The following is a 27062-nucleotide window of genomic DNA, read 5'->3' on the forward strand; positions in this document are numbered from 1 at the left end:
ATACTTGTAAAGGGTGATTTTTAAGAGCTTGATAACGTTTTAAAAAAAAAAAAACGCTGAAATTGCGATCTTCTATTTTTAGGAACGAATGTGGGATGGTTAACTGTTGTCTTCCTTAGTGTTCCGTTTATTGCCGCTTACTCTTATTATCTAGTATGGAGCAATAATTATTTAAGAGTTTTGTGGAAAGATATTGTATTTATCAAGGTACCAAGTAAAGTAAATTTACAGTATTTAATTATCTATAATTATGTTAGAAAAAAGAAAAATTAGAATCCCTTGATCTTGTAGCCAATTTACACGAGGAACCGCAAATAAAAATGTGTGACGAGGAAAAGACTTTTAATAAAATAAATAAATATCTCAAGTCCAAAAACCAAAAAAAATTACACAAATAGCAAACGAGGGACTAATCCAAACTTTAATTGTTGATAAAGTTTTTTATATAATACTAAAATGGCTCTAAATACACTATAGAAACTTTTTCTCACTGCTGTTAATTAATACGCCATTTGAGACTGGAGTTCATGTACAATGTTTCCAAATTTCTCTAAGATAATAAAGGGTGATTTTTTAAGAGCTTGATAACTTTTTTAAAAAAAAAAACGCCATAAAATTTGCAAAGTCTCATCGGTTCTTTATTGAAACGTTAGATTGGTTCATGACATTTACTTTTTGAAGATAATTTCATTTAAATGTTGACCGCGGCTGCGTCTTAGGTTGGTTCCATTCGGAAAATCCAATTTTGGGCAACTTTTTCGAGCATTTCGGCCGGAATAGCCCGAATTTCTTCGGAAATGTTGTCCTTCCAAAGCTGGAATAGTTGCTGGCTTATTTCTGTAGACTTTAGACTTGACGTAGCCCCACAAAAAAATAGTCTAAAGGCGTTAAATCCGCATGATCTTGGTGGCCAACTTACGGGTCCATTTCTTGAGATGAATTGTTGTCGAAGTTTTCCCTCAAAATGGCCATAGAGTCGCGAGCTGTGTGGCATGTAGCGCCATCTTGTTGAAACCACATGTCAACCAAGTTCAGTTCTTCCATTTTTGGCAACAAAAAGTTTGTTAGCATCGAACGATAGCGATCGCCATTCACCGTAACGTTGCGTCCAACAGCATCTTTGAAAAAATACGGTCCAATGATTCCACCAGCGTACAAACCACACCAAACAGTGCATTTTTCGGGATGCATGGGCAGTTCTTGAAACGGCTTCTGGTTGCTCTTCACCCCAAATGCGGCAATTTTGCTTATTTTACGTAGCCATTCAACCAGAAATGGAGCCTCATCGCTGAACAAAATAAAGCGCGAAACACATTTCGAACCGAACACTGATTTTGGTAATAAAAATTCAATGATTTGCAAGCGTTGCTCGTTAGTAAGTCTATTCATGATGAAATGTCAAAGCATACTGAGCATCTTTCTCTTTGACACCATGTCTGAAATCCCACGTGATCTGTCAAATACTAATGCATGAAAATCCTAACCTCAAAAAAATCACCCGTTATTTGTGAGGATCAATGCACCGTTTACATGCTAAAGGTCTAAATAACCTCTGAGCAATCTGCAAATACTATCTATATGCAGAAACGAACCTTCTAAATATCTGTCGAGGAATTTAAAAAGTTAGAACTACTTACAAAAAGATTTGCATGTCTTCGGTCTGTATATATTTGTTTGTATAGATGCGTAATTTAAATCGAGACTCATAAATGCGCTTTGCTCTCATAAAAAGAGAATATCATACATCTGCTTAAATATTCTTTTCAACAAATTATGTGAGCATTCCTTAGATGAATATACTAAAATATTATACCTTACCAGAATATTTTTCACTCGTATAAAACACTAGAAACCACCAAACAAAGTGAAATTCATTTGGTTGACTGTATAATTATGCAAATCAAATAACTTTAATAGCGCTAAAATATAGCAATGAAATGTGGAATGTGAGTAAAACACTTAACGGAAAAGTAACACTAAGTAGCAACAATACAATGAAATGTAGCACAAAGCTCCACAGGGGCGCCACAGCTATTGACCGCCTAAAAGCAGGCAACTTAAAAGTGTGAGAAATAAATTTTCTAAATAATACAAAAGCAGGCGTGAAACAGAGCTCAGACATAAGTACAAACCATGAAAATAAATACTTCAGCAACTAACAGTCAGCAAAAAAACGACGACTATTTGTATGTATGCGATGCATGCAATAAATTTACATGTAAACAATGCCCACAAAATTTTCACACAAAGGTCAAAAGCCGACCGCACTATACGCCGCAACTGATATGGATATTACAAAGAGGTTCTGTTTATTTCATTTATATATGTTGTTGTTTATTATACATATATACATATATATATTTGTGGCTGAGTGTGAAACAGAAGGCAACCGACCGCATGCTAAAGTGTTATAAATGTGAAACGGTGACCGCGAGGCAAATGATTACAAACTTATTTGCGGTGCACAACTCATTAAATATACGGAAATATACATATATATATATATACTACAAGCACTTTCCTTTGCTTACCCTTACTACCATACACTTTGGTTAGTTGTGTTTGTGCGCCTAAAATTCGTGCTCGGCATGCAGCCAATTTTGTACTCGTGGCGTTTGCCTTCTTGGCCTCTTGCTCGACAATAACCAGCAATTTTCTGCGCCACTTAAGTATTTCCTGATTATAAGCCATCTGGTGTAACGTTGTTCTAATTCCAAATTTGAAAACTTGAGATTCATTTATATTTATGACATATAATTTACTAAGTCAGCCAATTACTATTGGAAAATTATTTGATTTATATGTAGGTTTATTAAATAATTCTAAGCGGTGTTAGAGTTTGAATAAATATATATCTGCTAAAATAAATTGCTTTTAGATTCCTCTAAACATTACACAAAATATAATTTTTGAGCCGAAGTAAGAAAATCCTGAAAGGGGTTTCGATATTGTTAATTGATTTGAGTACCGAACTTGTGAAAAAATTTATTCCAAAAACTCGTTATTCTTCTTCTTCATTGTAGAGTTTGGTCTTTGTTCATCGAGAGAGAACTTTAATTTTTAATTGACTACTCAGTCTGGAATAGCACCTGTTGGCTAGAGTTATTCTGCTTTGGATTGCGTTGTTGGTGTTGATGTTAATTGCAAGATATTTAAAAATATCTACGACCTTAATGTTACGACTATCAACATCGACGTGTGAGCCAAGTCGCGAATGCGACGATTGTTTCTTTGATAACATGAGATATTTCGTGTTGTCCTTTTTCACTATCAGACTCATTTGCTTCGCTTCCTTCTCCAGTCTGGAGAAAACAGAATAAACAGCACGGTTGTTGAGTCGCATGATATCAATATCATCGGCGTACGCCAGCAGCTGTGCACTCTTATAGAAGATTGTACCTTCTCCATTTAGCTCTACAGCTCTCCAGAAATAGATTGAAGAAGTCGCACGATAGGCTGTCGTCTTGTCTGAAAATCGTTTGGTATCGAACGGCTCGGAAAGAACCCTCCCGATCTTGATGGAGCTTTTGATGTTGGTCAACATTAGATTACACAACCATACTACCTTTTCGAGGATACCAAATTCTGGCATTGCGGCATATAGGCGTGTTTAAAACCGACGAGGAGGTGGTGTGTGTCGTTATTCACCTATTTTTTATATTTTTTCAGTTCTATCAAAAAAAAAAAACACCATAGATAGAATTATGTTTACTGATATTGAGTCAGTATATCCGACTACGACAGTATCTCCAACCATATGCACTTGTATACTCTCAATTTCGATCGCAAATTGCTATCCGTCTGAACCAGCCTTCTTATACGTGTATATACTGTATAACACCCAAATTTTCACAGGACATATCTTTTTGACACCTCTGTGGTTGTGTCAAAAAAAGTTAACTCAGAAAACGACCATCACTTCCCACAAACTGGTGTTTTAAAAGCTAATATTCAAATGCGCCAGATGCATTAAATTTGACATACAGAATGGCTATTTAAGCAGACTTTTATGCCACGTACGTCTGTCAGAGTGTCTTCTTTATAAAATTTCGTCCACGGCGTGAAACAAGGATAGATGATAGATAGCGATACTAGAATTAAATCCATATGAATTTTATATAGCTCTGGCCTTCAAAAGGCGCGTATATGAATTCGACAGTCGAATTATTAGTTTGTAAATTATATTCTTTTGGGAGAAAAAATACCATTCAAGCCAAGTTTCGGTTGATCAACTTTGGACTCTCCACCATGGAAATCACCCATGGAAAAGTGGTTTTATAAACTTGAATTAGGAGCACAAAGGGCAATGAAGACAGTGGACGTCTTAAAGAGGCTGCTGCTAAGAAAAGTCTGCAAAATAATTTCGGACGTCCATAAAGTGAAGTCGTTCGCGATAGCATGGCTCCATCATGCCACTCCGTATTCATCCGAGTGGACTGCGCCCGATGAATCTGCTCCGAAGCGTGGAAAGCAAGGTTATGGCGTTTGTATTTTGGGATACACATCAAATAATATTTATGGACTACCTTGAAAAAATAAAGACCAACAACAGCGAATATTACATATTTAGTATTAAGTATGTGAGACCGTTTGAAGGACGATGAAAGAAAACCGGGCTGTTTCGTTAAGACAGAGCATCGGTCACAAGTCAGTGAAAACGATGGCGGCGAGGACTTTTCAATTGGCCTGTTAGTCCTTTCACGATTTCCTAAAAAATTAATTTTGAATTCTTCACAACATTCCTTTCTATATATTTATTTTTATATACATACATTGATTTGCACCTAAAGATACATACTTGACCAGTTTTAATTCTTGATAAGGTATGAAAAATTCGTATACAACCGAAGTTAGCCCTGCAATACTGGTTTTGACATGTTTTATTATGACAACAAAGTAGTTCATCGCATTGGTAGAAAATATTAAATTGACGTTTAATGCACTCAGTTTAGGAATTGAGAGACTGAGCCTGTAATTTTTTTCTGTTGGAGATAATAATCTGTGTTTTGGGTATACCATTTTCACCACAATCGATAAGGTACTATATTTTTCGCCTTTCTCTAGCAAAATATTTATTAGAACGATAAAATGTGGATTTCAGCAAATGAGGTGTTTTAAACTTTTATGCAGCGGCCGTTAGAAAATCCGCTACTGCACAGCTCACGCACCATTTCTGCTTTAGCTGCATACTAACTCTCGTGGGTCTTTATGCAATTTCCATGCGTGCAAGCGTATAATTACTTCGCGCATTTTCTCACGCATGCAACTTGTTATTAAACAAAACTTCAAGTTAATTAACTGAAAAAATATTGCACGAAAAAACAATAAGCTAAAAGCAAAATAAACACGCATTCGCAACTGCAGCGCTCAGACTTTAATGCCTGGTACGCACGTGCGACGACGGCGCCTGTGACCCAAACTGCAATGCCAAGAATTGCAAGAGCAGCGAGGTTAAATGGACTAAAGTCTTATTAGCTATAAGCAAACTGCATAAGTAGTTATATATATACATATATGTATACATATGTGTGGAATTCGCAACAAATGTCAACACGCAGCTGGAGATATGCACAGCACATGGTGCTACATGGCGTATGAGTAACTTGTACTAATTGAAATTCAACAATTGCATGTATGCGGCCAACCAAACATTACAGAGGGGAAAACACATACAAACATACATATCCATATGCATGTTGAAATTAACAGACACACACACTTATTTATTGAAGTACACACACAATCACATTAATTAACGCTGGAATACAGTACACAAGCAGTTGGCCCCATATGACTAGCGCCACTTACCACTCGCCACACACACATGCTCGCACACATACACAGTCTGCCCACCACAAACACCCCTTGTCTTGGTAAATACAATAATTTTTGTTTGCACAATGGCTTGTTGTTGTATTTATATACTTCAGCAGCACGCTTCAATAGCGTATAACGTCAGCACTCTTGGACTTTGGCGAAAGGACATTCCGTATAGTCGTCTTGAGTTGATCGGTCGTTTGGTCGCATTGTCGGACGGTCGATAAAAACATAACAAAAAACGCAATTGTTGTACATTTTTAGATTTTTACATATGCCAGCAAGCGCTTTCGTTCGCTTTGACGTCACAAGACTTATTCGAAAATTTTCGGCAACAGCAAGTTTGGCTACTATTTTTAGTGCAATTTACGTGTGACGTGCCTTAATAACATATTTTGTTCATATTGTTAACAAACAAAAAAAAAAACAGTGGAAAAGAAACATGTTTGAGCTCTCGAAATTATTTTCGCTGCGACGGTAAGCAGATAGCTATTTTTAAACCATATAACTTTACCAAATGCGTAAGCGCCTAAATGTCTGCTTGTACATGACATACATACACACATATATATTTATATATATATTCGTACAATTTTCCATGCGTGCAAATATGACCTATTGAGTTTTTAATTCTATGCCGTAATATAATGAGGTAATAAAGCAGCTGACTGCTCCAGTTGCCGTTTAACACGCGGAAGAGTTGCAACTTATCGCTCCGATCTTGATCGGGCTAATCGGTTTGGTGCATACTTAATCAACGACTCTGTGTTCAAAAAAGTGCTCAACTCATTGTCAATTGTGTTATTTCACTATTTACTAAACACATATAAATATTGCCCACGAATGACACAAGCTCGCCAGTTTAGAAAGAAAAGGTTGTGTAAATGAAAAATAACAATATTTTTTTTAATTACCATATAATTAAACTAAGAATTTCTAAGAAATTAGTTAAAGCCTGCTGAAATTAATTACTCTTTATAGTTGTTGATAAATAAAAATTGTTGAAACGAACTTTCAACAAAACGATTTTCACTTTCTAAAATCATTTTTAAGACTAAATAAACATAAAATGAGTGCATTGATTTATGTGTAAATATACTACGCTCGCAAAATTAATTTTTACAGTGGCTTGAAATCGGATTTTACTAGTCAAAAATCTCATAAAATAAAATAAGAAATTCGAATACAGGAAAATTAAGTGTAGACCTTACGGTCGTAAATGGCCGCTATATACATATTTTCCGTAGCAAGTTAACCCACTGACTGTTCTCCATTCATTTTGACACTTTTGCTATATACTTACAATATTTATTCTTTTTTATGAAACTCAACAAATTATATAAAATTACTCTTTACCCCTGAACGTGCTTTATTAGTCGATTTGACTAACAATCGTCGTGTTTTGCAGATAGGGACAAAAAATCGAAGCCTGTTTAGGGTTAAAAACTCTTCTGGGATTCGACCAATCTAGTTTTTGTTGATAAATTGATTCTTAAATGAAAATTTAATATCTCTGTTTTAGCCTCTAAAACCCAAATTATCTGTTTTCGAATTTCAAAATAAAATTTATGTTAATTTCGTTGGTAATTTCAATAACTAAGGCCCTAAAAATGTAATAGCAATGGCACCATCAACGCCTTCTTTTCACTTCAATGCTCTATAACATGTATCGCTTGAGCTTGTGCGGCAGATGCTATAAGCATCATAATCGCATATTTGAAAAAAACATAAATTTCATATTTCGAAAATACCGCCACTAGCTTGGACGTTATAACATCTGTCATAGGAGTATAAGATTCTCCGGAAAATACCTACTCGCCGTTGAAATTAGAAGAAAACCTAGATAATGCCCATCATTTTAATCTTTTAGTAGTCTTTTTTTCCTTGATTGAGTTTCAGCATGGATTTTATAACTTTATCCGAGCCACTGTAAATAATAACGTGGATGGCAAGGACTTTTCTCTTACTGCAAGTGTTCTTTCTATTATTATTCGACGATTTAAGCGCGGAGTGGCTTTCAAGTGACCAAACAAATTTTCAAGCACTGTTTTTGAAAAATCATTTCGATATGTTTTGTGTCTGCTGAGAACAAATAAATTTTTTTTATAACACTATGTCACAAATTGTTATTTATTGTGTTAGATTTCAACTAAATATGTGTTCATGCAACTAGCTAGTTATTATATTATTCATAAATTGTTGATTTTAATAGTTAACTGAATTCAGAATTAAATTATATAAAATTAATTATATAGAGTGGGCCATATAAAATTTTAAATTTCGAAGATATGGCGTAAAAGATTGAGTGTAGCGTTTGCTGTATGGCACGTAGCGCCGTCCTGCTGGAACCAAATGTTGTCCAAGTCTTCCTCTTCAATTTGCTTGAAGAAAAATTCGGTTAACATTGCGCGATATCGCTCACCACGGCGAACGGCGGTTCCTTCTTCATTTTCGAAGAAAAATGGGCCGATGGTTCCACCAGACCAAAATCCGCACCATACAATGATTAGTGCTGGGTGCATTGGCTTCTCGACGATTCGTGCGGGTTTTCAATTCTGCTTGTTAACGTAACCATCGAGGTGGAAATGAGCCTCGTCCGAAAAGATGATTTTTCGGTAAAATTGACCATCATCGGTCAAACGATCTTCTGCCCAATCTGCGAACTGTAGAATAGTGAATAGCGACCCATTTCGTAAATTTTAGACTTTTTAGTGAATATCTGTCACTTTCCGAATGGTATTTAACGTTTCCAATGTCGAAATATAGATAATTCAAATTTAAAACGTTATTAGATCAGACACTATAACACATATTACCCATACAACCGATTTTTCATACTTTTTAAACTTCGTCTTAAAAATCGTTGGTTGAAACCGGTTTTAGACCCATAGTCTCTTAATGAATGCGGCATGGTCCGCAGAACATTTATCCTATACGTGATTTTATGGAAGATATTATTCATATAATAAACTATTCTATACAGTGAAAATTTTATTTACGGATGAAGACGAAAACGTATTTGTCGGTATAAGAATCCAAGAGATTGTACTTGAAGTTTAATTTTGAATATGTTCATGCAAAAAGTTTCTAAATGCCTGAATTATGAATTGCTTTTGCTATCCTATTTGCTAAGTCTGTTCAAATTGAACACAGTGTGCTCCGCACTGATATAACCCAAAGATCCAACCATAAGAATGCACTTTCTAATCCACTATCGAATTTAATGTTTTCTCATATAGAAATGATCCAGCTGCTCTTGACTACGTATGTTCACAGTTTCGTCATAGGTCAAGTAAGGTATGTTTCAAATCTGATGAAAGCGATGAAGATCACGGTTTCTAGAGAAACTAGAAACTTCTAGCTCAAAAAGCCCTCATCTAAAAGCAAAGAGCTTTAAGCTTATTACAAATTTGTTGTCAATTTCAAAGTCAGTCTCAGTCAATTTGCTCGGCTTTTGCTTTTTAACCTCATTGTATCAAATACTGGGCAGTCAAAAAGAGAGTCTCAAGATGTTTCCATTTGTTATCATTTAAAAAATTTTGACAATTTCTTTCACCAACACTTTAAGCATCATCGTTTATTTAAAATTCCTCCAAACATGGCAAGCTGAACTTTGAAAGTTCTACTGAGCTTGCCTGAAGCCAACCGTCTAATGCTAGACTGCAAAGAAACAGCGAAACCTAAAGCTATCAGAAAATGATTTCCGTTTTTACAAACTGAGTAGCATTGCATCAGCGATTCCACTTTATCTAGTATCTATACAATTCATATCACGAAATAGCTTGAGGCAGCAGGAAGCATAGTAAAAGGGATCAAAGCAGATATAGTCGTAGGTATATAGTCTTTATACATATTTATATTGTTACCACATCAAACAATTAGTAAAAGTCAATAAGTTCATAAATGAAAGTCTGCCTTAGCGGTATCTTTAATCTTAAATACAAAACAAAGCTTTTGGAATGAAATAATAAAAATTTGTATTTCAATAATAAATGCCTTTTACAGTACTTCTTCTATTTCCTTGTTACTCCAGACCGGTGACTATACTAAATCTAAGTTGACATCAATTAAAAGTTAAAATTTGAAACAGACTGAAACGTTCGCATCGTTAGAAAAGCAACTTTGTATGAAATACAATTTTTTTATTGAAGACAGTTGTCTTCGATACTGAAATATCGATACTTTCCTTTATGAACTTATTCTCAAAAGTCCATATTTACATCTGTGGTAAAATAGGTGTCACTTCCATTTCTGGAAACCATACACATCCTTCAGTCTTCTCCGGTAATTACCTCGTTCTTCGCCGCTATATTCGTATGCATATGCGGACTATCCGCTGAAACATTCTTGTTCGAACTACGTCAAGGAAAAAACTTCAACCTATACCTACCTTTAGACCCTGATTGTCAGAAAAAGAAGATGGAATCCACATGAAGAACTTTGATTTAAACCATTATCACACACTTCTGCATTTATAATTATGTAACTACAAGCGTTAGGTCTAGTATCTAGAAATCCATTATTAAAAATAAATAATTTCACTATTTTTTCAATAAATATAGTAGAAGGTTTTATTTAGCATAGTTTTACCATAGATGACTGACAAACCATGATCAGATTTAGGTCTAACATGCAGTATTTTATCCGATAACTTTTTGCCATAGCGAAGGCAAATTTTCAATGCCACTCTTTTAGAAACCCCAGTCCCATTTGGCAAAGGGGAGTCGATTTTCAGACTCTTTTCTTGAAGCAAATTTTTCAACGAGAAAATGATTCCCAATAGACATAAATGGGTATATGACGTACACTCTTCGCCAAAGCTGAGTGAAAAAAATTAAGGAAAGCAAGGAAAATCATCATGTTACTTTCTTCTCTATTGCCCAGCTTTTGCCAGAATGAGACTAAAACATCTCGGTAGGCACACCTATGGCAAACCTAGCGAAGTTTATGGTATTGATATAAACCGTGTTAATAGATTTGTGGTAAGGGGAATACGATTTGTCAATCGCTGAGGATCTGGTTTAAGAGTTTATACTTAAAGGATCCGTCCAAGTGAAATTCATCGATTTTACATCAACCCCTCGACCTAAGCTTACATATATAGATACATATATACTCATGATAGATGAAATCCCATTTACAATTTTCGCCTTCAATGCGTTCCAATTTTTCACTAAGCGAGCCAATACTAGTCTATTCGTCTCTCTTTCGTTGTTATCGGACTTTAAGTGCCATAAATGTCTATTTCCAATTCACCGTTAATTAGCATGTTCAATTTATGGAAAATAACTCGATTGAAACCAATTACCCCAAAAAAAGCAAAAACAAATACAACCAATTGTGCCATAAATGCTGCGCAATTCAAGCTAAAGCTTGGCATATTCATGAATAAAAAACAAGAACAAACGTGCACGCCTTCATAAAGCAAAGCAAAAGCACAACACAGAGCAGCTGAATGCGCTCCACCGCACTACCATCGCACCGCCACCGCATAGCTTAACGATTTGTTGTGGTTGAAGCTATCACAGCAACGATTGCTACGATACGCGGCGCTGTCGAAAGCAGCAAACAAAACAAAACAAAAACAACAGCAACCCTATTTAATATATAACTAAAGGACACAAGTAATAACGGTACCACCACACATACACATACATACAAACGCGCGCAAAATGGATTGAATAATATAGCAACAGCGGCAGCTGGCCAAGCAAAGCAGTAGGTGTAGCATACCTGCAGGCGCAAAAGTAGCAACAGTATAAATCACAAACAACAGCTGTGTGGTTTGTTGTACGCCACTAAACCGCTAGTTTAACGTCTGCAAAGGAAGGCGAAAATATTTTACGGTCACATAACAAACGCCAAGTGAAGTGCGATATTCGTTTGTGTGTGTGTATATGTTGCGGTCGTGTTTGTGTGGCAGAAGTAGTGTGCAATTAAAACAGCATTATTTTATTACTAACCACTGCGGTTGGTGGACAACCCACACCACTACTAACCGAGTTGCAACCAAAGCAGTTCAATCACCTTTCGTAAATCGCTGACATTAACGACATTGAAATGCCGAAAAGCCATATGTGATTCAGAAATTTTCCGACTTTCTTTGCGCTTATGAAAAAACTATGTGAATTATTGATTTTTCCGGTGCGCAGCTGTTTGTGTTAACTAACTGTAACCTGCAATATATGCATTTATCAATAAAATACCGTTGTGTTATATATGTGTGAGCGCATATTTCTTATATATGTGTGTGTGTAAGCTAAAGTATTAAATAGCAATCAAATCGTGCAAGCAGCTTACAACTTCAACTGCTGTAAATAAATACTTTAGGTCTTTAGTGCATGGAAAAATAATTTTAAATTTTTTCTCAACATTTTTTGGCCGCAAAATAGCAATTCATATAATTCTCTTCGCTCTTTTTCATATGTATGTATATATACCCTGAACAGAGTATATTAAGTTTGGTAACACTCAGAAATTTGAGATTTTATGAAGTATAATATATACATAAATTATCAGTGGGACGAGCCAAGTCGACTTAGCCATATCCGTCTGTTCCTTCGTCCGCCTGTCTATATATACGCTACGCCCTCAGTTTTCGCGATGTCGATCTGAAATCTGGTATGCAGCCTTTTTTTCAAGAATCTGCTTATTGACGAAACCAACTATATCGAATCATTATAACATATAGCTGCCATAAAAACTGATCAAAATCGACGCCGAAGCAATAGTACTTCTCTTGAAAAAATGGTTCAGATCAGACCACCATAGCCATATAGCTGCCATAAAAACTGACCTATTAAAGTTGAGTTCTCGTAAGGAACACTTTTGCATTTGACAATTAATTTTCATAAAATTTGTCACGAGTTATTATCTAAGATAACAGTGTAATCTTCAAACATATAATTCAGATCGCTGCACCAGAACATATGGCTGCTCTACAAACTGAACAAATAAAATATAAAAAAATCTTTTTATAACCTCCTTTTTATAAGAAATTCACCTGTGAAGGGTACTATAACTTCGGTGCTCTCCAAGTTTATATTTTTTCTTCTTTTTATAATATTTTTACAACTTATTTCTATAACTTTTTGCTTAAATCATAAGCTTTGCTGCTGCGCTCATCGATTCCATCATTTCAACCGCCATTAAATTTGCATTTCATAACGGATTAATCGAAAAATCGCTGTACATACACAAGAACGCTTGCAGTTTTTACGCTTTACACGCTATTTATTGATATCAATCACCGTTTAATTGATTATTGCACACATACAATTTCACAAATTGCTTACACAAAAACATATAAATCATTTAATGTGTTCTTATAAAATGCTGCCACGCAAAGAAGTTCCAACGCGCCGCTCCAATTTGCTGCGTGGCCCAAGTTTGAGCTTAAGGTAATTAATAACTTTTCAGATTTACCTGCAATTCTGTGATGATATACGTAAAACTAAATAAGAACGAGTGGCAATATATAATTGATTAATATTACTGTGTAAAATTTGTGAAACGCCATGTCTTTTTTATGGTTATAGAAACAATGGACTACTTTGCTGAATAAAACAAAATTTTTAAAGAATATTGAACGTTAATTTAACGCCTACGATTCTTAATTTCAATACAAAGCTTCTTCTTTTTCTGCTTTATTGGTGTAAGCACCGCTTAGCCGGGCTTACAACATCGCGCCAGCCGTTCTTTCTTTTCGCTGTTTGGCGACAGTTCGAGATTCCAAGTGTAGTCAGATCTACTCCACCTGGTCTTTCCAACGGAGTAGAGGTCTTTCTCCTCTGCTGCTTCACCCGGCGGGTACTGTGCCAAATACTCTTAGAGCTAAATATTTTCATTCATTCAGACGACATGACCTAGCCAGAGTAGCCGCTGTCTCTTACTTCGCTAAACTAAGTTAATATCGTCGTATAGGTTTTTCCGGAAAGTAATAGGACTGAGCGGATTTAAAAAATGAATTAAACCAATCGTTACAATTCTTTAAAAACCTTCAAAAAAGACTCCTTCTTCGTCGATGCAGCGTTACCAGCGCGATTTCCAAGCATTGAAGGCGTCACGGAAAGCATTCTCCGGAAAAGCCTTGACAGCAGAGGTGCATGCTGCTTGGATCCTCTCTGCAATCTATTGGGGCCACATATGGGCTGTAGGGTGGTTCCGGACGCGCTAAGATTCCGGCCTTGGTTAGGTAGCTGTTCACAAGAAAGACGGTGTGACCCAGGGCGTTGGGGCGTCGAAGTAGCACCTGTTAACAAGAGTTATTCTGCGCTAGATTTCGGGGCTTTCATTGTTGTTGGTGTTAATACTGGTTCAAATTATCTACGACTTCGAAGTTATGACTGTCAACAGTGACGTGAGAACCAAATAATGAATACGTCAAATGTTTGTTTGATGGCAGGAGATACTCTCTATTTAGCTCTGCAGCTCGGACTATTTTCCTCAGCCATACAATGAAGTAACCTCGGAGACGGCCTAAAGCTTCGCCGATTAGGTCCAATCAGTTTGAAGACGGTGGGCTTCAGTTTTTCACACACTACTCTCGATAGGACCTTATATACGATATTTAGAGGCCTTATCTCACACTAATTGGCACATATTGTGAGTTCCTCCATTTCGGGGATTGGGCGGAGCACACTTAGGTTCCAATTGTCGAGCATGCTTTCATCCGACCATATCTTGTAAAGAAGCTAATGCTCCCCATCATTGTCAGGCAATGGAATATTTCCATCTGAAGAAAATCCTCCAAAAATTCAATATGCTCTAAACATCAGATTCCGAATCAGCCCTTTAGGTCATACAAGAATTTTCAAGGATTACCCCTGTCGGCCAGTTTCTTTATACTCACGCATCTCGGTTTCTTTCTATTTTTGTCTGCATGTGCGTCTCGCTTCTCTCTTCAGCTATCGGTAGATTTCCACCTCGCTCGTGTTGTGTTCGATCGCAACATTGCGGGCTAGACTGCTTGCTTTCTCTCCTCTTCTACACGACATTCCTCATTGAACCAGCCGTTTTTTCGACTTTTCCGGAAAAACAATAGTTTTTTTTGCAGCTGTACGTAAGGAGCTTGAACTACCGTTCCACAGTCCCCTTATACCGAGTTGCTGATGAGTACTCTTAGAGAGCAGGAGTGCAAGTCGTGTAGAATAATATCGTTAATAAAGTCACAACCCAATTTTCAATGTTTTTTCTCTCAAATGATTCTTTCAATCCATATGCCAAAAGGAAAAGAAATTAGTATAAATATTATGAAAATTTTCGAGTTTTTACTTGCAGAAAATTTAGTATTTAAAGAGCATGAAAATATTGTTGGAAACCTAGACAAAACGTATCGATAAGTTCCACCAATAAAGTATATTCAAATAACTCATACCACTTTCAAACCAGTTAACGGCACTTTATTAAATCATCTCCTTTATATTAAAATTATATATGTACATATTCTCATTCATACTAATCAACTAGTTATGAATTTCAACAAAACAATAAGCTAATAACAAAATATTTATATTTTCCTAGGCCTCAAGGTAGCAGTAAAATGGATCGCTACGAGAAATTGAGTCGACTTGGCGAAGGTATCATTTAATATTGAAGAGAAATATTCTGAATATTCTGCTCAATTAAATATTACTTTGGCTTTTAGGTTCATATGGAGTCGTCTACAAATGTCGTGATCGTGAAACGGGCGCCTTAGTGGCTGTCAAAAGGTTTGTGGAATCGGAAGATGATCCGGCTATAAGAAAAATTGCGTTGCGCGAAATTCGACTGTTAAAGGTTAGTAAAGGGTGATTTTTTAAGAGCTTGATAACTTTTTTTTTAAAAAAAAACGCATAAAATTTGCAAAATCTCATCGGTTCTTTATTTGAAACGTTAGATTGGTTCATGACATTTACTTTTTGAAGATAATTTCATTTAAATGTTGACCGCGGCTGCGTCTTAGGTGGTCCATTCGGAAAGTCCAATTTTGGGCAACTTTTTCGAGCATTTCGGCCGGAATAGCCCGAATTTCTTCGGAAATGTTGTCTTCCAAAGCTGGAATAGTTGCTGGCTTATTTCTGTAGACTTTAGACTTGACGTAGCCCCACAAAAAATAGTCTAAAGGCGTTTAAATCGCATGATCTTGGTGGCCAACTTACGGGTCCATTTCTTGAGATGAATTGTTGTCCGAAGTTTTCCCTCAAAATGGCCATAGAACCGCGAGCTGTGTGGCATGTAGCGCCATCTTGTTGAAACCACATGTCAACCAAGTTTCAGTTCTTCCATTTTTGGCAACAAAAAGTTTGTTAGCATCGAACGATAGCGATCGCCATTCACCGTAACGTTGCGTCCAACAGCATCTTTGAAAAAATACGGTCCAATGATTCCACCAGCGTACAAACCACACCAAACAGTGCATTTTTCGGGATGCATGGGCAGTTCTTGAACGGCTTCTGGTTGCTCTTCACCCCAAATGGCGGCAATTTTGCTTATTTACGTAGCCATTCAACCAGAAATGAGCCTCATCGCTGAACAAAATTTGTCGGACGTAAAGCGCGAAACACATTTCGAACCGAACACTGATTTTGGTAATAAAATTCAATGATTTGCAAGCGTTGCTCGTTAGTAAGTCTATTCATGATGAAATGTCAAAGCATACTGAGCATCTTTCTCTTTGACATCATGTCTGAAATCCCACGTGATCTGTCAAATACTAATGCATGAAAATCCTAACCTCAAAAAAATCACCCTTTATATGTAGAACATGCATACCTATGTTCTTCATGATTTGGTTAGGTTGGGTTAATCTGGTAAGCTAATGAGCCACGCATAGAGTTGTTTTGGTTCTTTGCGGTACTAGAGACAATTCAATTACGAGGTTCATCATCTTTTAGGAAACCTGCACTAAATGCGAATTTCAATAGATTATGCGGTATGAGGGAACTAAGAAACAATCAAAACTTGGTAAAGTCTGGCAGAACACAGAGCATGCTGCTCGTTTCTTATTCACCAACCACAAACCAATCAAATCTAGTACGAAATCATTTATTTGTAACTCATCACTGTACGAATTATAACAGAGTTATACTCTTGAGTCTTTTGTTTATTAAAGCTTAGATGTATCTAAATAATCTCCACATAAAAGTTGTGGAATTCTTAAAACACGATAAAATCGTAAAAATACACAAAGACTTACAATCTCTGATACGATGTGGGGAGTATCTGAACAACATTCAAACCTCTAGCATTTCACCCAATTTGATCACGCTACCATGGACTGAAGAAAATGTGGAAGTGATTTGTGATTAGTGATTAGTTGACATCTGGAACACATCCCTTGATAGATAAGACACGACTTCTCTTTTACCTACAAAGGCAAAATAATAATCCCCATTGTGAAATTCATTGAAGAATTTTACAATTTAAAGTGTTATATAGACCCGGTCTATATAATTTCTAAATCTTAGGGTTTCTATACAAAATATTCGGTATAACTTTTAATGGTCTATTTCACTTTAAAAACCCGGCATAATAAAACCAGCTTTCAAACAAAAAGCAAAATACCCTGTAATAAATATTGAGCAAAATGTTAACATGTTAGTCGAATAATTGCTGTAGTAGCATCATAAAAACAGATTGCCTAACCCGCAATGTTACAATCGACTATAATACTTGCGGGATGGAATAGATGCCGAGGGTTGAGAGAGAAGCAAGACGAGATGCGGCGACTTACAGAAGGTTTCAAGACGTACTCCTGCTCCCTCAGGATCGGGAACGCCCCTTTAGGATCGGGAACGCCCCTTCAGAGCCGTTCGATACCAAACGAGTTTTCAAACAAGGCGACTTCTCATCGTGCGACTTCTTCAATCTACTCCAGGAGAAAATAATTCGAGCTTTCAGATCTGAATAGAGAAGGTAGAATCTTGTTCAAGAGTGTACAAGTATTGCCATATGCAGATGACATCGATATCATTGGCCGTCAGTTCTGTTTTCTCCAATTTGAACGAAGAAGCGAAGCAAAAGGGTCGAATAGCGAACGATGGCAAGGCAAAATATCCCCTGTCATAAAACAAACAGTTTTCGCACTCGCGGCTTGGCCCCTACAGTCATAACTACGAATTCGAAGTTAATTTCGCCTTTCTTGGAAACAGCATCATCATCATCAACAATATGAGCCTCAAAATACATCGCAGACTAACTCTAGCCATTTGGTGCTACTTCGGACTGAGCAGTAGTGAACTTCTCTCTCGACTCGGACAAGGACCAAATTTTACAAGTCACTTATCATTCTCGTCCTGTTATATGCCTTAGGAGAGTTCAAGAGAAAGATTCTGTGGAAGATTTGTGGTCCTTTGCGCATTGGCAACGGTGAGTACCGCAGTCGATGAAATGATGAACTGTATGAGACGGCGCCGCTGGCTAGATCATGTTCTTCGAAGGGATAAAAACACTCCAACTCTGAGAGTATTCGACGCAGTACCCGCCGGGGGAAGCAGAGGAAGATGAAGACCTCCAATCCGTTGGAGAGACCAGGTGGAGAAGAACCCGGGTTCACTTGGAATCTCTAATCGGGGCCAAAAAGCGAAAAAGAAGAACGACTGGCGCGCTTTTGTAAATTCGACTATAATCGCGTAAGCGGTGTCTACGCCACTAAAGAAAAATAAGTCCGATCTGAACTATTTGTTCGGAGATAGTCGTTGCATTGGAAATTTCATCTCGTCAAGTAAAAAAGATTTCCGTACAATTTTTTTTCTTTTTTAATTTTGTTAAAATGGAAATATTGCTTCGTGCATATACAGGCGGGCAAACGGACATGGCTAAATCGACTCGAATCGTCACGCTGATCATTTACACATACATATAGCTTATAGGGTCTCCGACGTTTTCTTCTGAGTGTTACAAACTTCTAACTTATCAGATTAGCCAATTATAAAGCCGCATTTTTTATTGTCTCACTATGCACCTCTCCTCTTTCTTACTCCCATTAGTTAAAAGTGAGGCAAATCAAAGTCTAAACGCATACGAGCTTTTATATTTTTTACAATACGAGTTTGGTCAACATATTGTCAACAACTGATGCCCACCTTACAATACAAATCTCCTAAAAATCGTTGATGACAAATTTACACTGAACAACTAGAGACAACTGGTGAAAGCGACACATAGGTATTGTTGTTGCGTAGTGAAATAGAAGCATGCATACCTTCCCATATATTATATCGTATGTTTCGCTCTCAATCGCTTGAGCACATTCCTCTTCGAATGTTAGGCGATGTTTGCCTTCGCCAATGTTGAAATTTCCTTATTTCAATTTGAATTTATTTCAATTTCACAACTAATGCACGTTTCCTGTTATCTCGATGTCGTTTTTCTTCTTTTTCTCACATAGAATCTGAAGCATCCCAATCTGGTCTCACTACTGGAGGTATTCCGGCGTAAGCGACGTCTGCATTTGGTATTTGAATTTTGCGAGCTGACAGTGTTGCACGAATTGGAGCGACATCCGCAAGGCTGTCCGGAGCATTTAACCAAACAGATCGTCTACCAAACATTGCTGGGTGTGGCATATTGCCACAAGCAGAACTGCCTGCATCGCGACATTAAACCGGAGAATATACTGTTGACAGCGCAGGGACAAGTGAAGCTGTGCGATTTCGGTTTTGCGCGCATGCTGAGTAAGTACAAAAGGGAAGGAAAAAATATTTTGCACCTTCATACAGCTGCAAGCAGAAAAAAGTTGCCTACATTTGTGCTACAGCGCACAACTTACACCATTGAATTGTTTCCCGCTGCTGTGTGGCAACATCTTTTTTTCAAAGCATTTATTTCGTTCCCTTTTATTTGACTTATATTTATTTTATCTCACTATTTTCTTCTTCTTTCCTTTGACACCTGCAGGTCCTGGCGAGAATTACACAGACTATGTTGCCACCCGCTGGTATCGCGCGCCGGAGCTGCTTGTCGGCGATACACAGTATGGCACCGCCGTGGATGTGTGGGCCATCGGTTGTCTCTTTGCGGAGCTGGTGCGCGGCGAGGCGTTGTGGCCCGGTCGCAGCGACGTCGACCAACTGTATTTGATACGCAAAACTTTAGGTGACCTGCTGCCGCGGCATATACAGATTTTCTCACAAAATGAATATTTTAAGGTGAGCAAAGTGTTAAGTGTTATTTATTTTCGTACTAGCGAGGGAGGATATATCCTTAAGCAATTTTAATATTTATTGTTCTAATAAGAAAACTGATCAATTGTCTGACTATGGTCAAGTATCGTTAATGTAGATTAGAGAGTTTATTTTGGCTTAAAGGCGGTTCATTAGTGTATATTGACTGAATAATAGATGAACGAGATTTGACCATGAAATTTTTTGCCCTTAATCCTTTTAATATTAAGATTACTAAACCTCTATTTTAAAAACCTCGGATTTTTGTCATTGCGTCAAAAAGTCTTGATTCATAGAAGTTCGTAGATGGTAAGAACCAACAACTCGCTTCCAGTCTTATTAGCTTATTTTTATTATATCTTTTCTTATGAATTCCATTATGACTCAGACTTCAAAAACAATTCCGTCGAATGAACTACAATTAATATGGAATGTTGATGGTACCGCCTTACCTACTCGACTAAAGTCCCATATAACGAGTTTTTCGATAATAGTAAATAAACGGTTTGGTATATTCTCTATTCCTGTGAAAGTATATTCGATTCCATTATGTATGCATTCGACTTCTTTTGCATGGCCACCACGGGCGCGCTTGCACAAGTCCAAACACTGAACCCAATTTTTGACGGTTTGATATTCGAAGTTCAACAGTCGTCAAATCGCACATGTTGTACAAGCCCATATCATACAATTCGAGACAAAAATTTTCCGTTCGGATAATTCACTATAATATGCCGGTCTTGATCATCACGGAGGAAGTACGGCCCAATGACGCCGCAATCTCTCACTCATGTAGTACGTGTGGACTGATGCTGAACAGTAACGCATATTTTGCATATTGACGAAGCCATTCAGCCGGAAATGAGCCTCATCGCTGAAGATGATTTTTCGATGAAAATCCGGATCATTTTCAAGTTGTTCAGCCCAATGCACGAACATACGACTATTCTGGTGGTCAAGCGGCTTCAGTTCTCTCGTCAATTTGATCTTATCAGCATGTAGGCCAAAATCTTTTCGCAATTCGCCACAACGACGTCACAAAGATGGCCAACGCTTGAGAACTACATTTGAGAGACTGGTTATGGATCTCCATCAATTAATGCGCTAGCGGCAGTAATATTCGCGACACTACTGGCTCTTTTTTGTCTCACTGGCACGGAAACATTTTATACTGTGCCTGTGGATTCAAATTTTTCCACTAAACTCTCAATTGTTGATCTGACAGGACGGTAGTAAATTTTAGTAATTTCGACTCGTTTTTGGATTGTGCATCTTTACAGGATAAATTAAGAAACCTTACTGAAGAAAAATGTGAAAAGAGAGGGAAAAAATATTGTGTCGTTTAGGAACAGTGAATTATAAAGTAAATCGGTCTTCATTTGTAGATCGATTTTAGTCTTACAGTTCGAAAAAATATTTTATTTTTACTCACATGGCTTCGAAATGACTGCGGGACGTTTGTTGGCTTAAGGACAGTTGACAACATACTGCTACTCTTCTTAGATATTTAGGACCTTCACAGTTTAAGGGACTACATTAAATATCAATATTGGACATCAAGTCGCTCTTAAAGTTCACAAAAAGCGTTGACGTTCTACGTCGAGATTAGAACGTCCTGTATGACGAATAATTTAGCTCATATTAAACTGAACTTCCAACGAGCATTACTAAGAACCAGTTGGTCTATATACAAGGTGATTTCCAAAGTAAACAGGACTTTAAAAAACACATAAAAAATGAATTTTGAAATTTGAAAGTCAGTATGACTTAACTTCACGAAACCGAAAAGCATGACTTTGGAATCCCCCGAATCAAGGTTTTCTTTTAGAGAGGAACCAAAATTTTTGGTTTAAAATTTTGTCAATAGTGGCAAATAGAAAACCATTTAAGTGATATAGGAACGATTAGGAAGCAAATCAACAATAAAAAATAAGCTTTATCTGGGTTTTTTTTTACTCCTCTGGTAGTTATTGTAACATTAGATCTATTTATGAACAAATTCATTTTCAAGACATGCTTTTAATAATGTTTATCTTTCGTTAAACAAGCGCAATCTGTGAACGCTATGAGGCTTTTGGATAGCTCATATTTTGTATTAGAAAGACTTCTAAAACAGTTTTGTGGTTGCTGGCCTTTGTAGAAAGTACGCAATATTTTACAGTTTTTCTTCAGTAAAAGCAAAAACACAACCAGAACGTTTAAAAATGTGAATGGTCTTGATACAGTAATAGCCAATTATGTGCAATTTAGAATTCGTAGATTCCATTCCAGTAATTTTGATGCCCAATACGTTATGCAACACCTTCTGGAAGGACGAACATTAAAAATGTTAATAATATAAAGTAAATCGTCGAGTGTTCGGAATCCGACCGTCATGTCAGTACTACTTCGATCCTACAGGCATACATTAGTATAAAACAAACACCATCTGAAGCCAATTAACTAAAGCTGGATATAAAATTTAGCTCAATGTTTTGCTGTCATACGAGTAAATTTGAAAAAACCCCATGGACCGAATTTCTAACTGCGAATCGCTACTGAATTACAAAAAATTGAACTTCTGAAGATAATTACTGATGATGAGAATTGGGTCACTGATACGACCAACAACGTGGTCAGTTTCTGTCAATAATTGGAAAGTTTCTAGGAAGCAATCGCCCAGAAGCAGTCAGGTTTCACCAATAGAATAGGAATTTTGTTCCATCACGACAACGGCTGAACTTACAGATCAGCCTAGAAGTGGATAGCTTTGTCTAATTGAAAAGGAATTGTGTATCATCGGGACAATGCCAAGTCACACACATCCATAGTGGCACACCAAAGGCCCCAAGATCTTGGTTGGGGGCATCTCACGCACCTTATAGTCTAGTTCTGACACCAAATTATCACTACTTTTCTTGACTCCTCAAGAGAAGCTTGTAAAAATCGACGGTATCACTTTTCTGTCAATAGTAACCCGGGTTTCTATGAGATTGATGTTATGAAATTAACTTCGAAATGTCTAAAAGTTATCGAACAAAACCTTGCATTGGTGATCTTACTCGGATCGTATAACTAATTTACATAAAGACTTCAATTCAATGCAAAAATAATTGGTTTATTTTTATATGACTGATAGTTCTTCTGAACTATGCTTTATAGAGTACAATAGGGAATAACTTGGATTTCCTTTTTAGTAGTTCCTTTAACAAAGCTTCACAATTTAATATTTATTAGCTAAAATAACATAAAGGCCACAATTATTTGTTCTGACCACAAAATTGTTCGCAATCAGCTTTGACTTTGCTGTAATGCTTTTCTAAGTTATCAAAGTTTGGTTTCTTTCTACAAATTCTCATAGCATCACTAAGGAAAAAACAAAACTTTCACAGCGTATCCTTCAGCATTCTTGACAGCAGTCCATTCAACTGATTCAGTCAGTTGGCTTTTCAAAATCTAAATAATTTTGTTACATAGTGGGTTCTTTCTTATACGACCTCTTCTTATGCAAAATTCGGTTTTCAAATGTTCGCTAGATTTTTTAGGTTATGGGAAAGTTTAACGAACAGTTAGCGTACCCTTCTCCATTCTTGACAGCAGTCCATTCAACTGATTGGGTCAGTTCGATATTTATTTTAGGTTATAGGAAACTAATGGTTAGTGAACGGATAGCCAACGGTTAGCGAACCAGATAGTGGGCTGAATAGACTAAAGACAGCAGAGACACAAATTTTCTTGAGAAAACTTCACTGTACATATTGAGCTCTTTTTCAAATTTTAAACACGAAAAGCTTTCAAAGATGAAAATGCATATATATTAAACTACGTACAATTGAGGCTGAAAAGATATATATTTTTTCTTTTTTTTTCAACATTCGTTTACTTTGCATTAAAGAAATTAAGAAACCCAAAACCGCTCGCGAATATCAAAAAAGCTCAGACTGACTCAAATAACCATAATTCAATTGTTCATGCGAACTTTTCTTTGTCTTTAGGGCATTACATTGCCGGTTCCGCCAACGCTGGAGCCGCTCGAAGACAAAATGCCAGCAAAATCACTACAAAATCCGCTCACCATAGACTTTCTCAAAGTAAGTACACACACAGCGATTTTTTCAAAAAATCAGGAAATCATAACAGAAGAAGAAATAGAAACTGTAGATAGTAGAAGATATGCGAAACTCTATTAAACTCACAAATTGCTTACGTTTGCCTTGCAGAAATGCCTCGACAAGGATCCGGCCAAGCGTTGGTCTTGCGAAAAGCTCATCAAACACTCATACTTCGATGATTACGTGGCCAAACAGCGTGAACTGGAGCATGTTAATAGCCTCGAGGCAGCCGCACTTCAACGACAACAACAATTGCTGCAGCAACAACAACAGTTGCAACAACATTTGATGCTACAGCCACATAGTCAACAATTGCAGCCACAATCTCAGCAACACACACCGCTGCAGGCGCAACATCACCAGCAGCAGCAACAACAACAACAGCAAACACCATTGCTACTGGCAGCGCAGGCGGCGCGTGACAAATCTAAGGTAATGGCCAAATGAAAAACTGCCAAAAAGCAACAGCAAAGCTAAGAAGTGGCAGCAATTTCGCAGCAATCGTAACAGTAACTGGCAATTTTGCGCACTTTTACGAAAATTGGCGCACATTTCTGCCACGTCTCTTTGTGTCATTTTCAGTTTGTTCATCGTTTTCAACGTTTTTCTCCCCCTCTCTCTCTCTCTCTCTCTTTCTTGTTTTTATTGTGTAGACTTCAAACACATCGCTTCCATTGCTGACCAACACCCAGCTGTCGCATCATCATGCGGACTATGTGAAGCTGCAACCGATTAATAAGAATGCCACATTGCTCCATCGCACCGAACATCATTTGCCAACGATATAGTGTGTTGCGCAAGCATGTGTCCAGCAAAACAGAACAACATCAACAACACAAAGATATCAACAAGGCTGCCGCTGGCCGGCTAGTAGCAGGCACTTGTGGCAACATTGGCTGCTGACAATGCTTGCGTCGGTTGGTTGGCCAACAACGTTGGCTTGTTGCAACTACATTCTGCTTTGTGTCCACCATCCGGTGTGTAGTTGCAGCAACACTTAATTGGCGCTTTTCGGCGTGTTGGAGCGGCATGTGGAGAGTATTTCGAAACTGTTTTGATTTTCATCTTTAATTGAGATTTAAATTTAATTTGACTTAGATACATATGTGTATTTTTGTATCAAACAAAAGCTGTATATGTCCAATATAAAATATAAATTCAATAATAAATAATTAGTAATAATCAATGTAATCCGTGCCGTTTCCTTCATTTACTGTTACCATTTTGGAAGTAATATTTTAAAACACTCCGAAGAAAATGGATGTGGATAGTAAAAATCTTTTGCTGAATCTTCAGATTTATTTCTTTCAGAAACTTCACGCTAAAAAAATTGCATCGGCAAAAAATTATTTATATTTTATTTGTGCTTTCAACTCCAAAACCCATCTGGAATACTACTGTGAACAATAAATAGTAAGACTTTTTAATTTAAAAATCTGCGCGGTAGGACTGTCAGTGACATCTGCTCCATTAAATTTTGTGTGCGGAATCAAATGTTTGGTGCCGAAATGTTTATAATATTGGACAAAGTCCTTCGATAATAATTTATGTTAGTCGAACATGGATGACAACAAATCGTCCAGGACGATTAACATCAACTGATGATCAAGACGTCAATAAAATAAAGGAAGTGGTGCTTGGAAATCGAAAACTAACAGTCAAAGATGTTATTGGATTCGTTGGAATATCGTAAGGATGAGTGAAGATTATTTTGAAAGATCATTTGGATTACAGAAAAGTGTCTGGAAAACGCAAATAATCGCTCCAGGGAAATCATTTTAAGCCAATTGAAGGTATTAAACGCGAATCGCTGCCCACATTGAAGGCTATACCGGAAATTGACTTTAACAACTGTTTCGAGGATTGGAAAAAATGTTTGCACAAGTGCAAGGGGGTTTACTTTGAGGGGGACAATATAAGTTTTGAAGAATGAATTCAGAATTTTAAAAGAATGAATAAAGCTTTACTATTTTTGGCTCATAATAGCACTCGAAATAATAGTTCCAGTAAATTTAAAACATAATGTTTGCGAATAATTGATAGTTTTAATTAGCATAGTTAGAACCATTCGACTAGGTACCATATGCACTGTTTTAGTTGATAACTAGGATAGTATATTTTCATAAGCATCTTTTAAAGTGACTTTTTCAAAATAAATCGCCACAGTCACAACCAAGTAATAATCTCTTAACTTCAAGGTCTAAATGTAAGGTGGGTAGGTAAAAACATCCGAACCAAGTACGCGGAGCTTTTGTCGTGTCACTATCGATGTTATCAGAATTAGGAGTTTAACCGTATGTGAGCACTTCATAATTGATGGTTTCCTAACAGTCCCACCAAACACATAAGAAAAGCTTCCTAGCCGTCAACACTGCCTTGGCGCGATTCGACCTTAACATTAGTGACTTACTTTACATCACTGATCGATTTATTATAATTCAGCAGCGATTTGCAGGTGAAAATGTGATCCATGTGTTCTTATACCCAGAATAAGAGAATGCCCAATGTTAATTGTAACTCCCAAATGAAAACAAAGAAAAAGACTTCATAAAATATGTGTGCCCAAAAAATAAGGTGACATTTGAATTTTAACTGCGTCGAAGGATTTGCAGAATTATTTTTTTTTTGTAGGTTGGTAGTACTGTCAGTTACATTTATGTCGAATTGCATGTCAAAATATTCATTAGTGTTTGAGATACGTGTCGTTTTGGGAGCTGCTAAAAGTGAGTTTTTCGTTTTTTGCGATGTCGAAATTTGTTGAGCAAAGAATTTGCATTAAATTTTGTTTACGGAATCAATTTTCTGCTGCGGATACGTTGAGGATGGTGCAGAAAGCCTTTGGTGATGAGACTATGTCTAAAAAAAATGTTTACAAGTGGTGTAGTGAGTTCCAAGCCAGCCGTGAACGTGTCGAAGACGAAGAGCGTCCAGGGCGACCATCAACCTCAACCGACGAAGCTCACGTTCAACAAATCAAAGATTTGGTCTTGAAAAACCGTCGATTAACAAT

The 27062-nt window shown here is 37.0% G+C and overlaps 1 protein-coding gene across 8 annotated transcripts in view; it reads left to right on the forward strand.

Annotated features, from left to right (window-relative positions):
- Nucleotides 1-25243, forward strand: part of LOC105221830 (cyclin-dependent kinase-like 1) — a 55488-nt gene extending 30245 nt beyond the window's left edge. For 3 of the 8 annotated variants that reach the window (XM_049451484.1, XM_049451511.1, XM_049451488.1), the window contains exons 2-8: nucleotides 15340-15395; nucleotides 15464-15594; nucleotides 19187-19472; nucleotides 19696-19946; nucleotides 23936-24031; nucleotides 24161-24484; nucleotides 24706-25243. In XM_049451484.1, the coding sequence (XP_049307441.1) occupies nucleotides 15340-15395; nucleotides 15464-15594; nucleotides 19187-19472; nucleotides 19696-19946; nucleotides 23936-24031; nucleotides 24161-24484; nucleotides 24706-24840 (1279 nt within the window). In that variant the 3' untranslated portion in view covers nucleotides 24841-25243. Of the gene's footprint in view, nucleotides 1-5975; nucleotides 6295-6513; nucleotides 6693-11567; nucleotides 12041-12062; nucleotides 12131-12701; nucleotides 13218-15339; nucleotides 15396-15463; nucleotides 15595-19186; nucleotides 19473-19695; nucleotides 19947-23935; nucleotides 24032-24160; nucleotides 24485-24705 lie in introns of those variants that run through there. The other 5 variants (XM_049451501.1, XM_049451506.1, XM_049451496.1 and 2 more) reach the window with 5 other exon arrangements.
- Nucleotides 25244-27062: the final 1819 nt, after the last annotated feature.

This window comes from Bactrocera dorsalis, chromosome 1 (assembly GCF_023373825.1).
Source record: "Bactrocera dorsalis isolate Fly_Bdor chromosome 1, ASM2337382v1, whole genome shotgun sequence".
Lineage (NCBI taxonomy): Eukaryota > Metazoa > Arthropoda > Insecta > Diptera > Tephritidae > Bactrocera > Bactrocera dorsalis.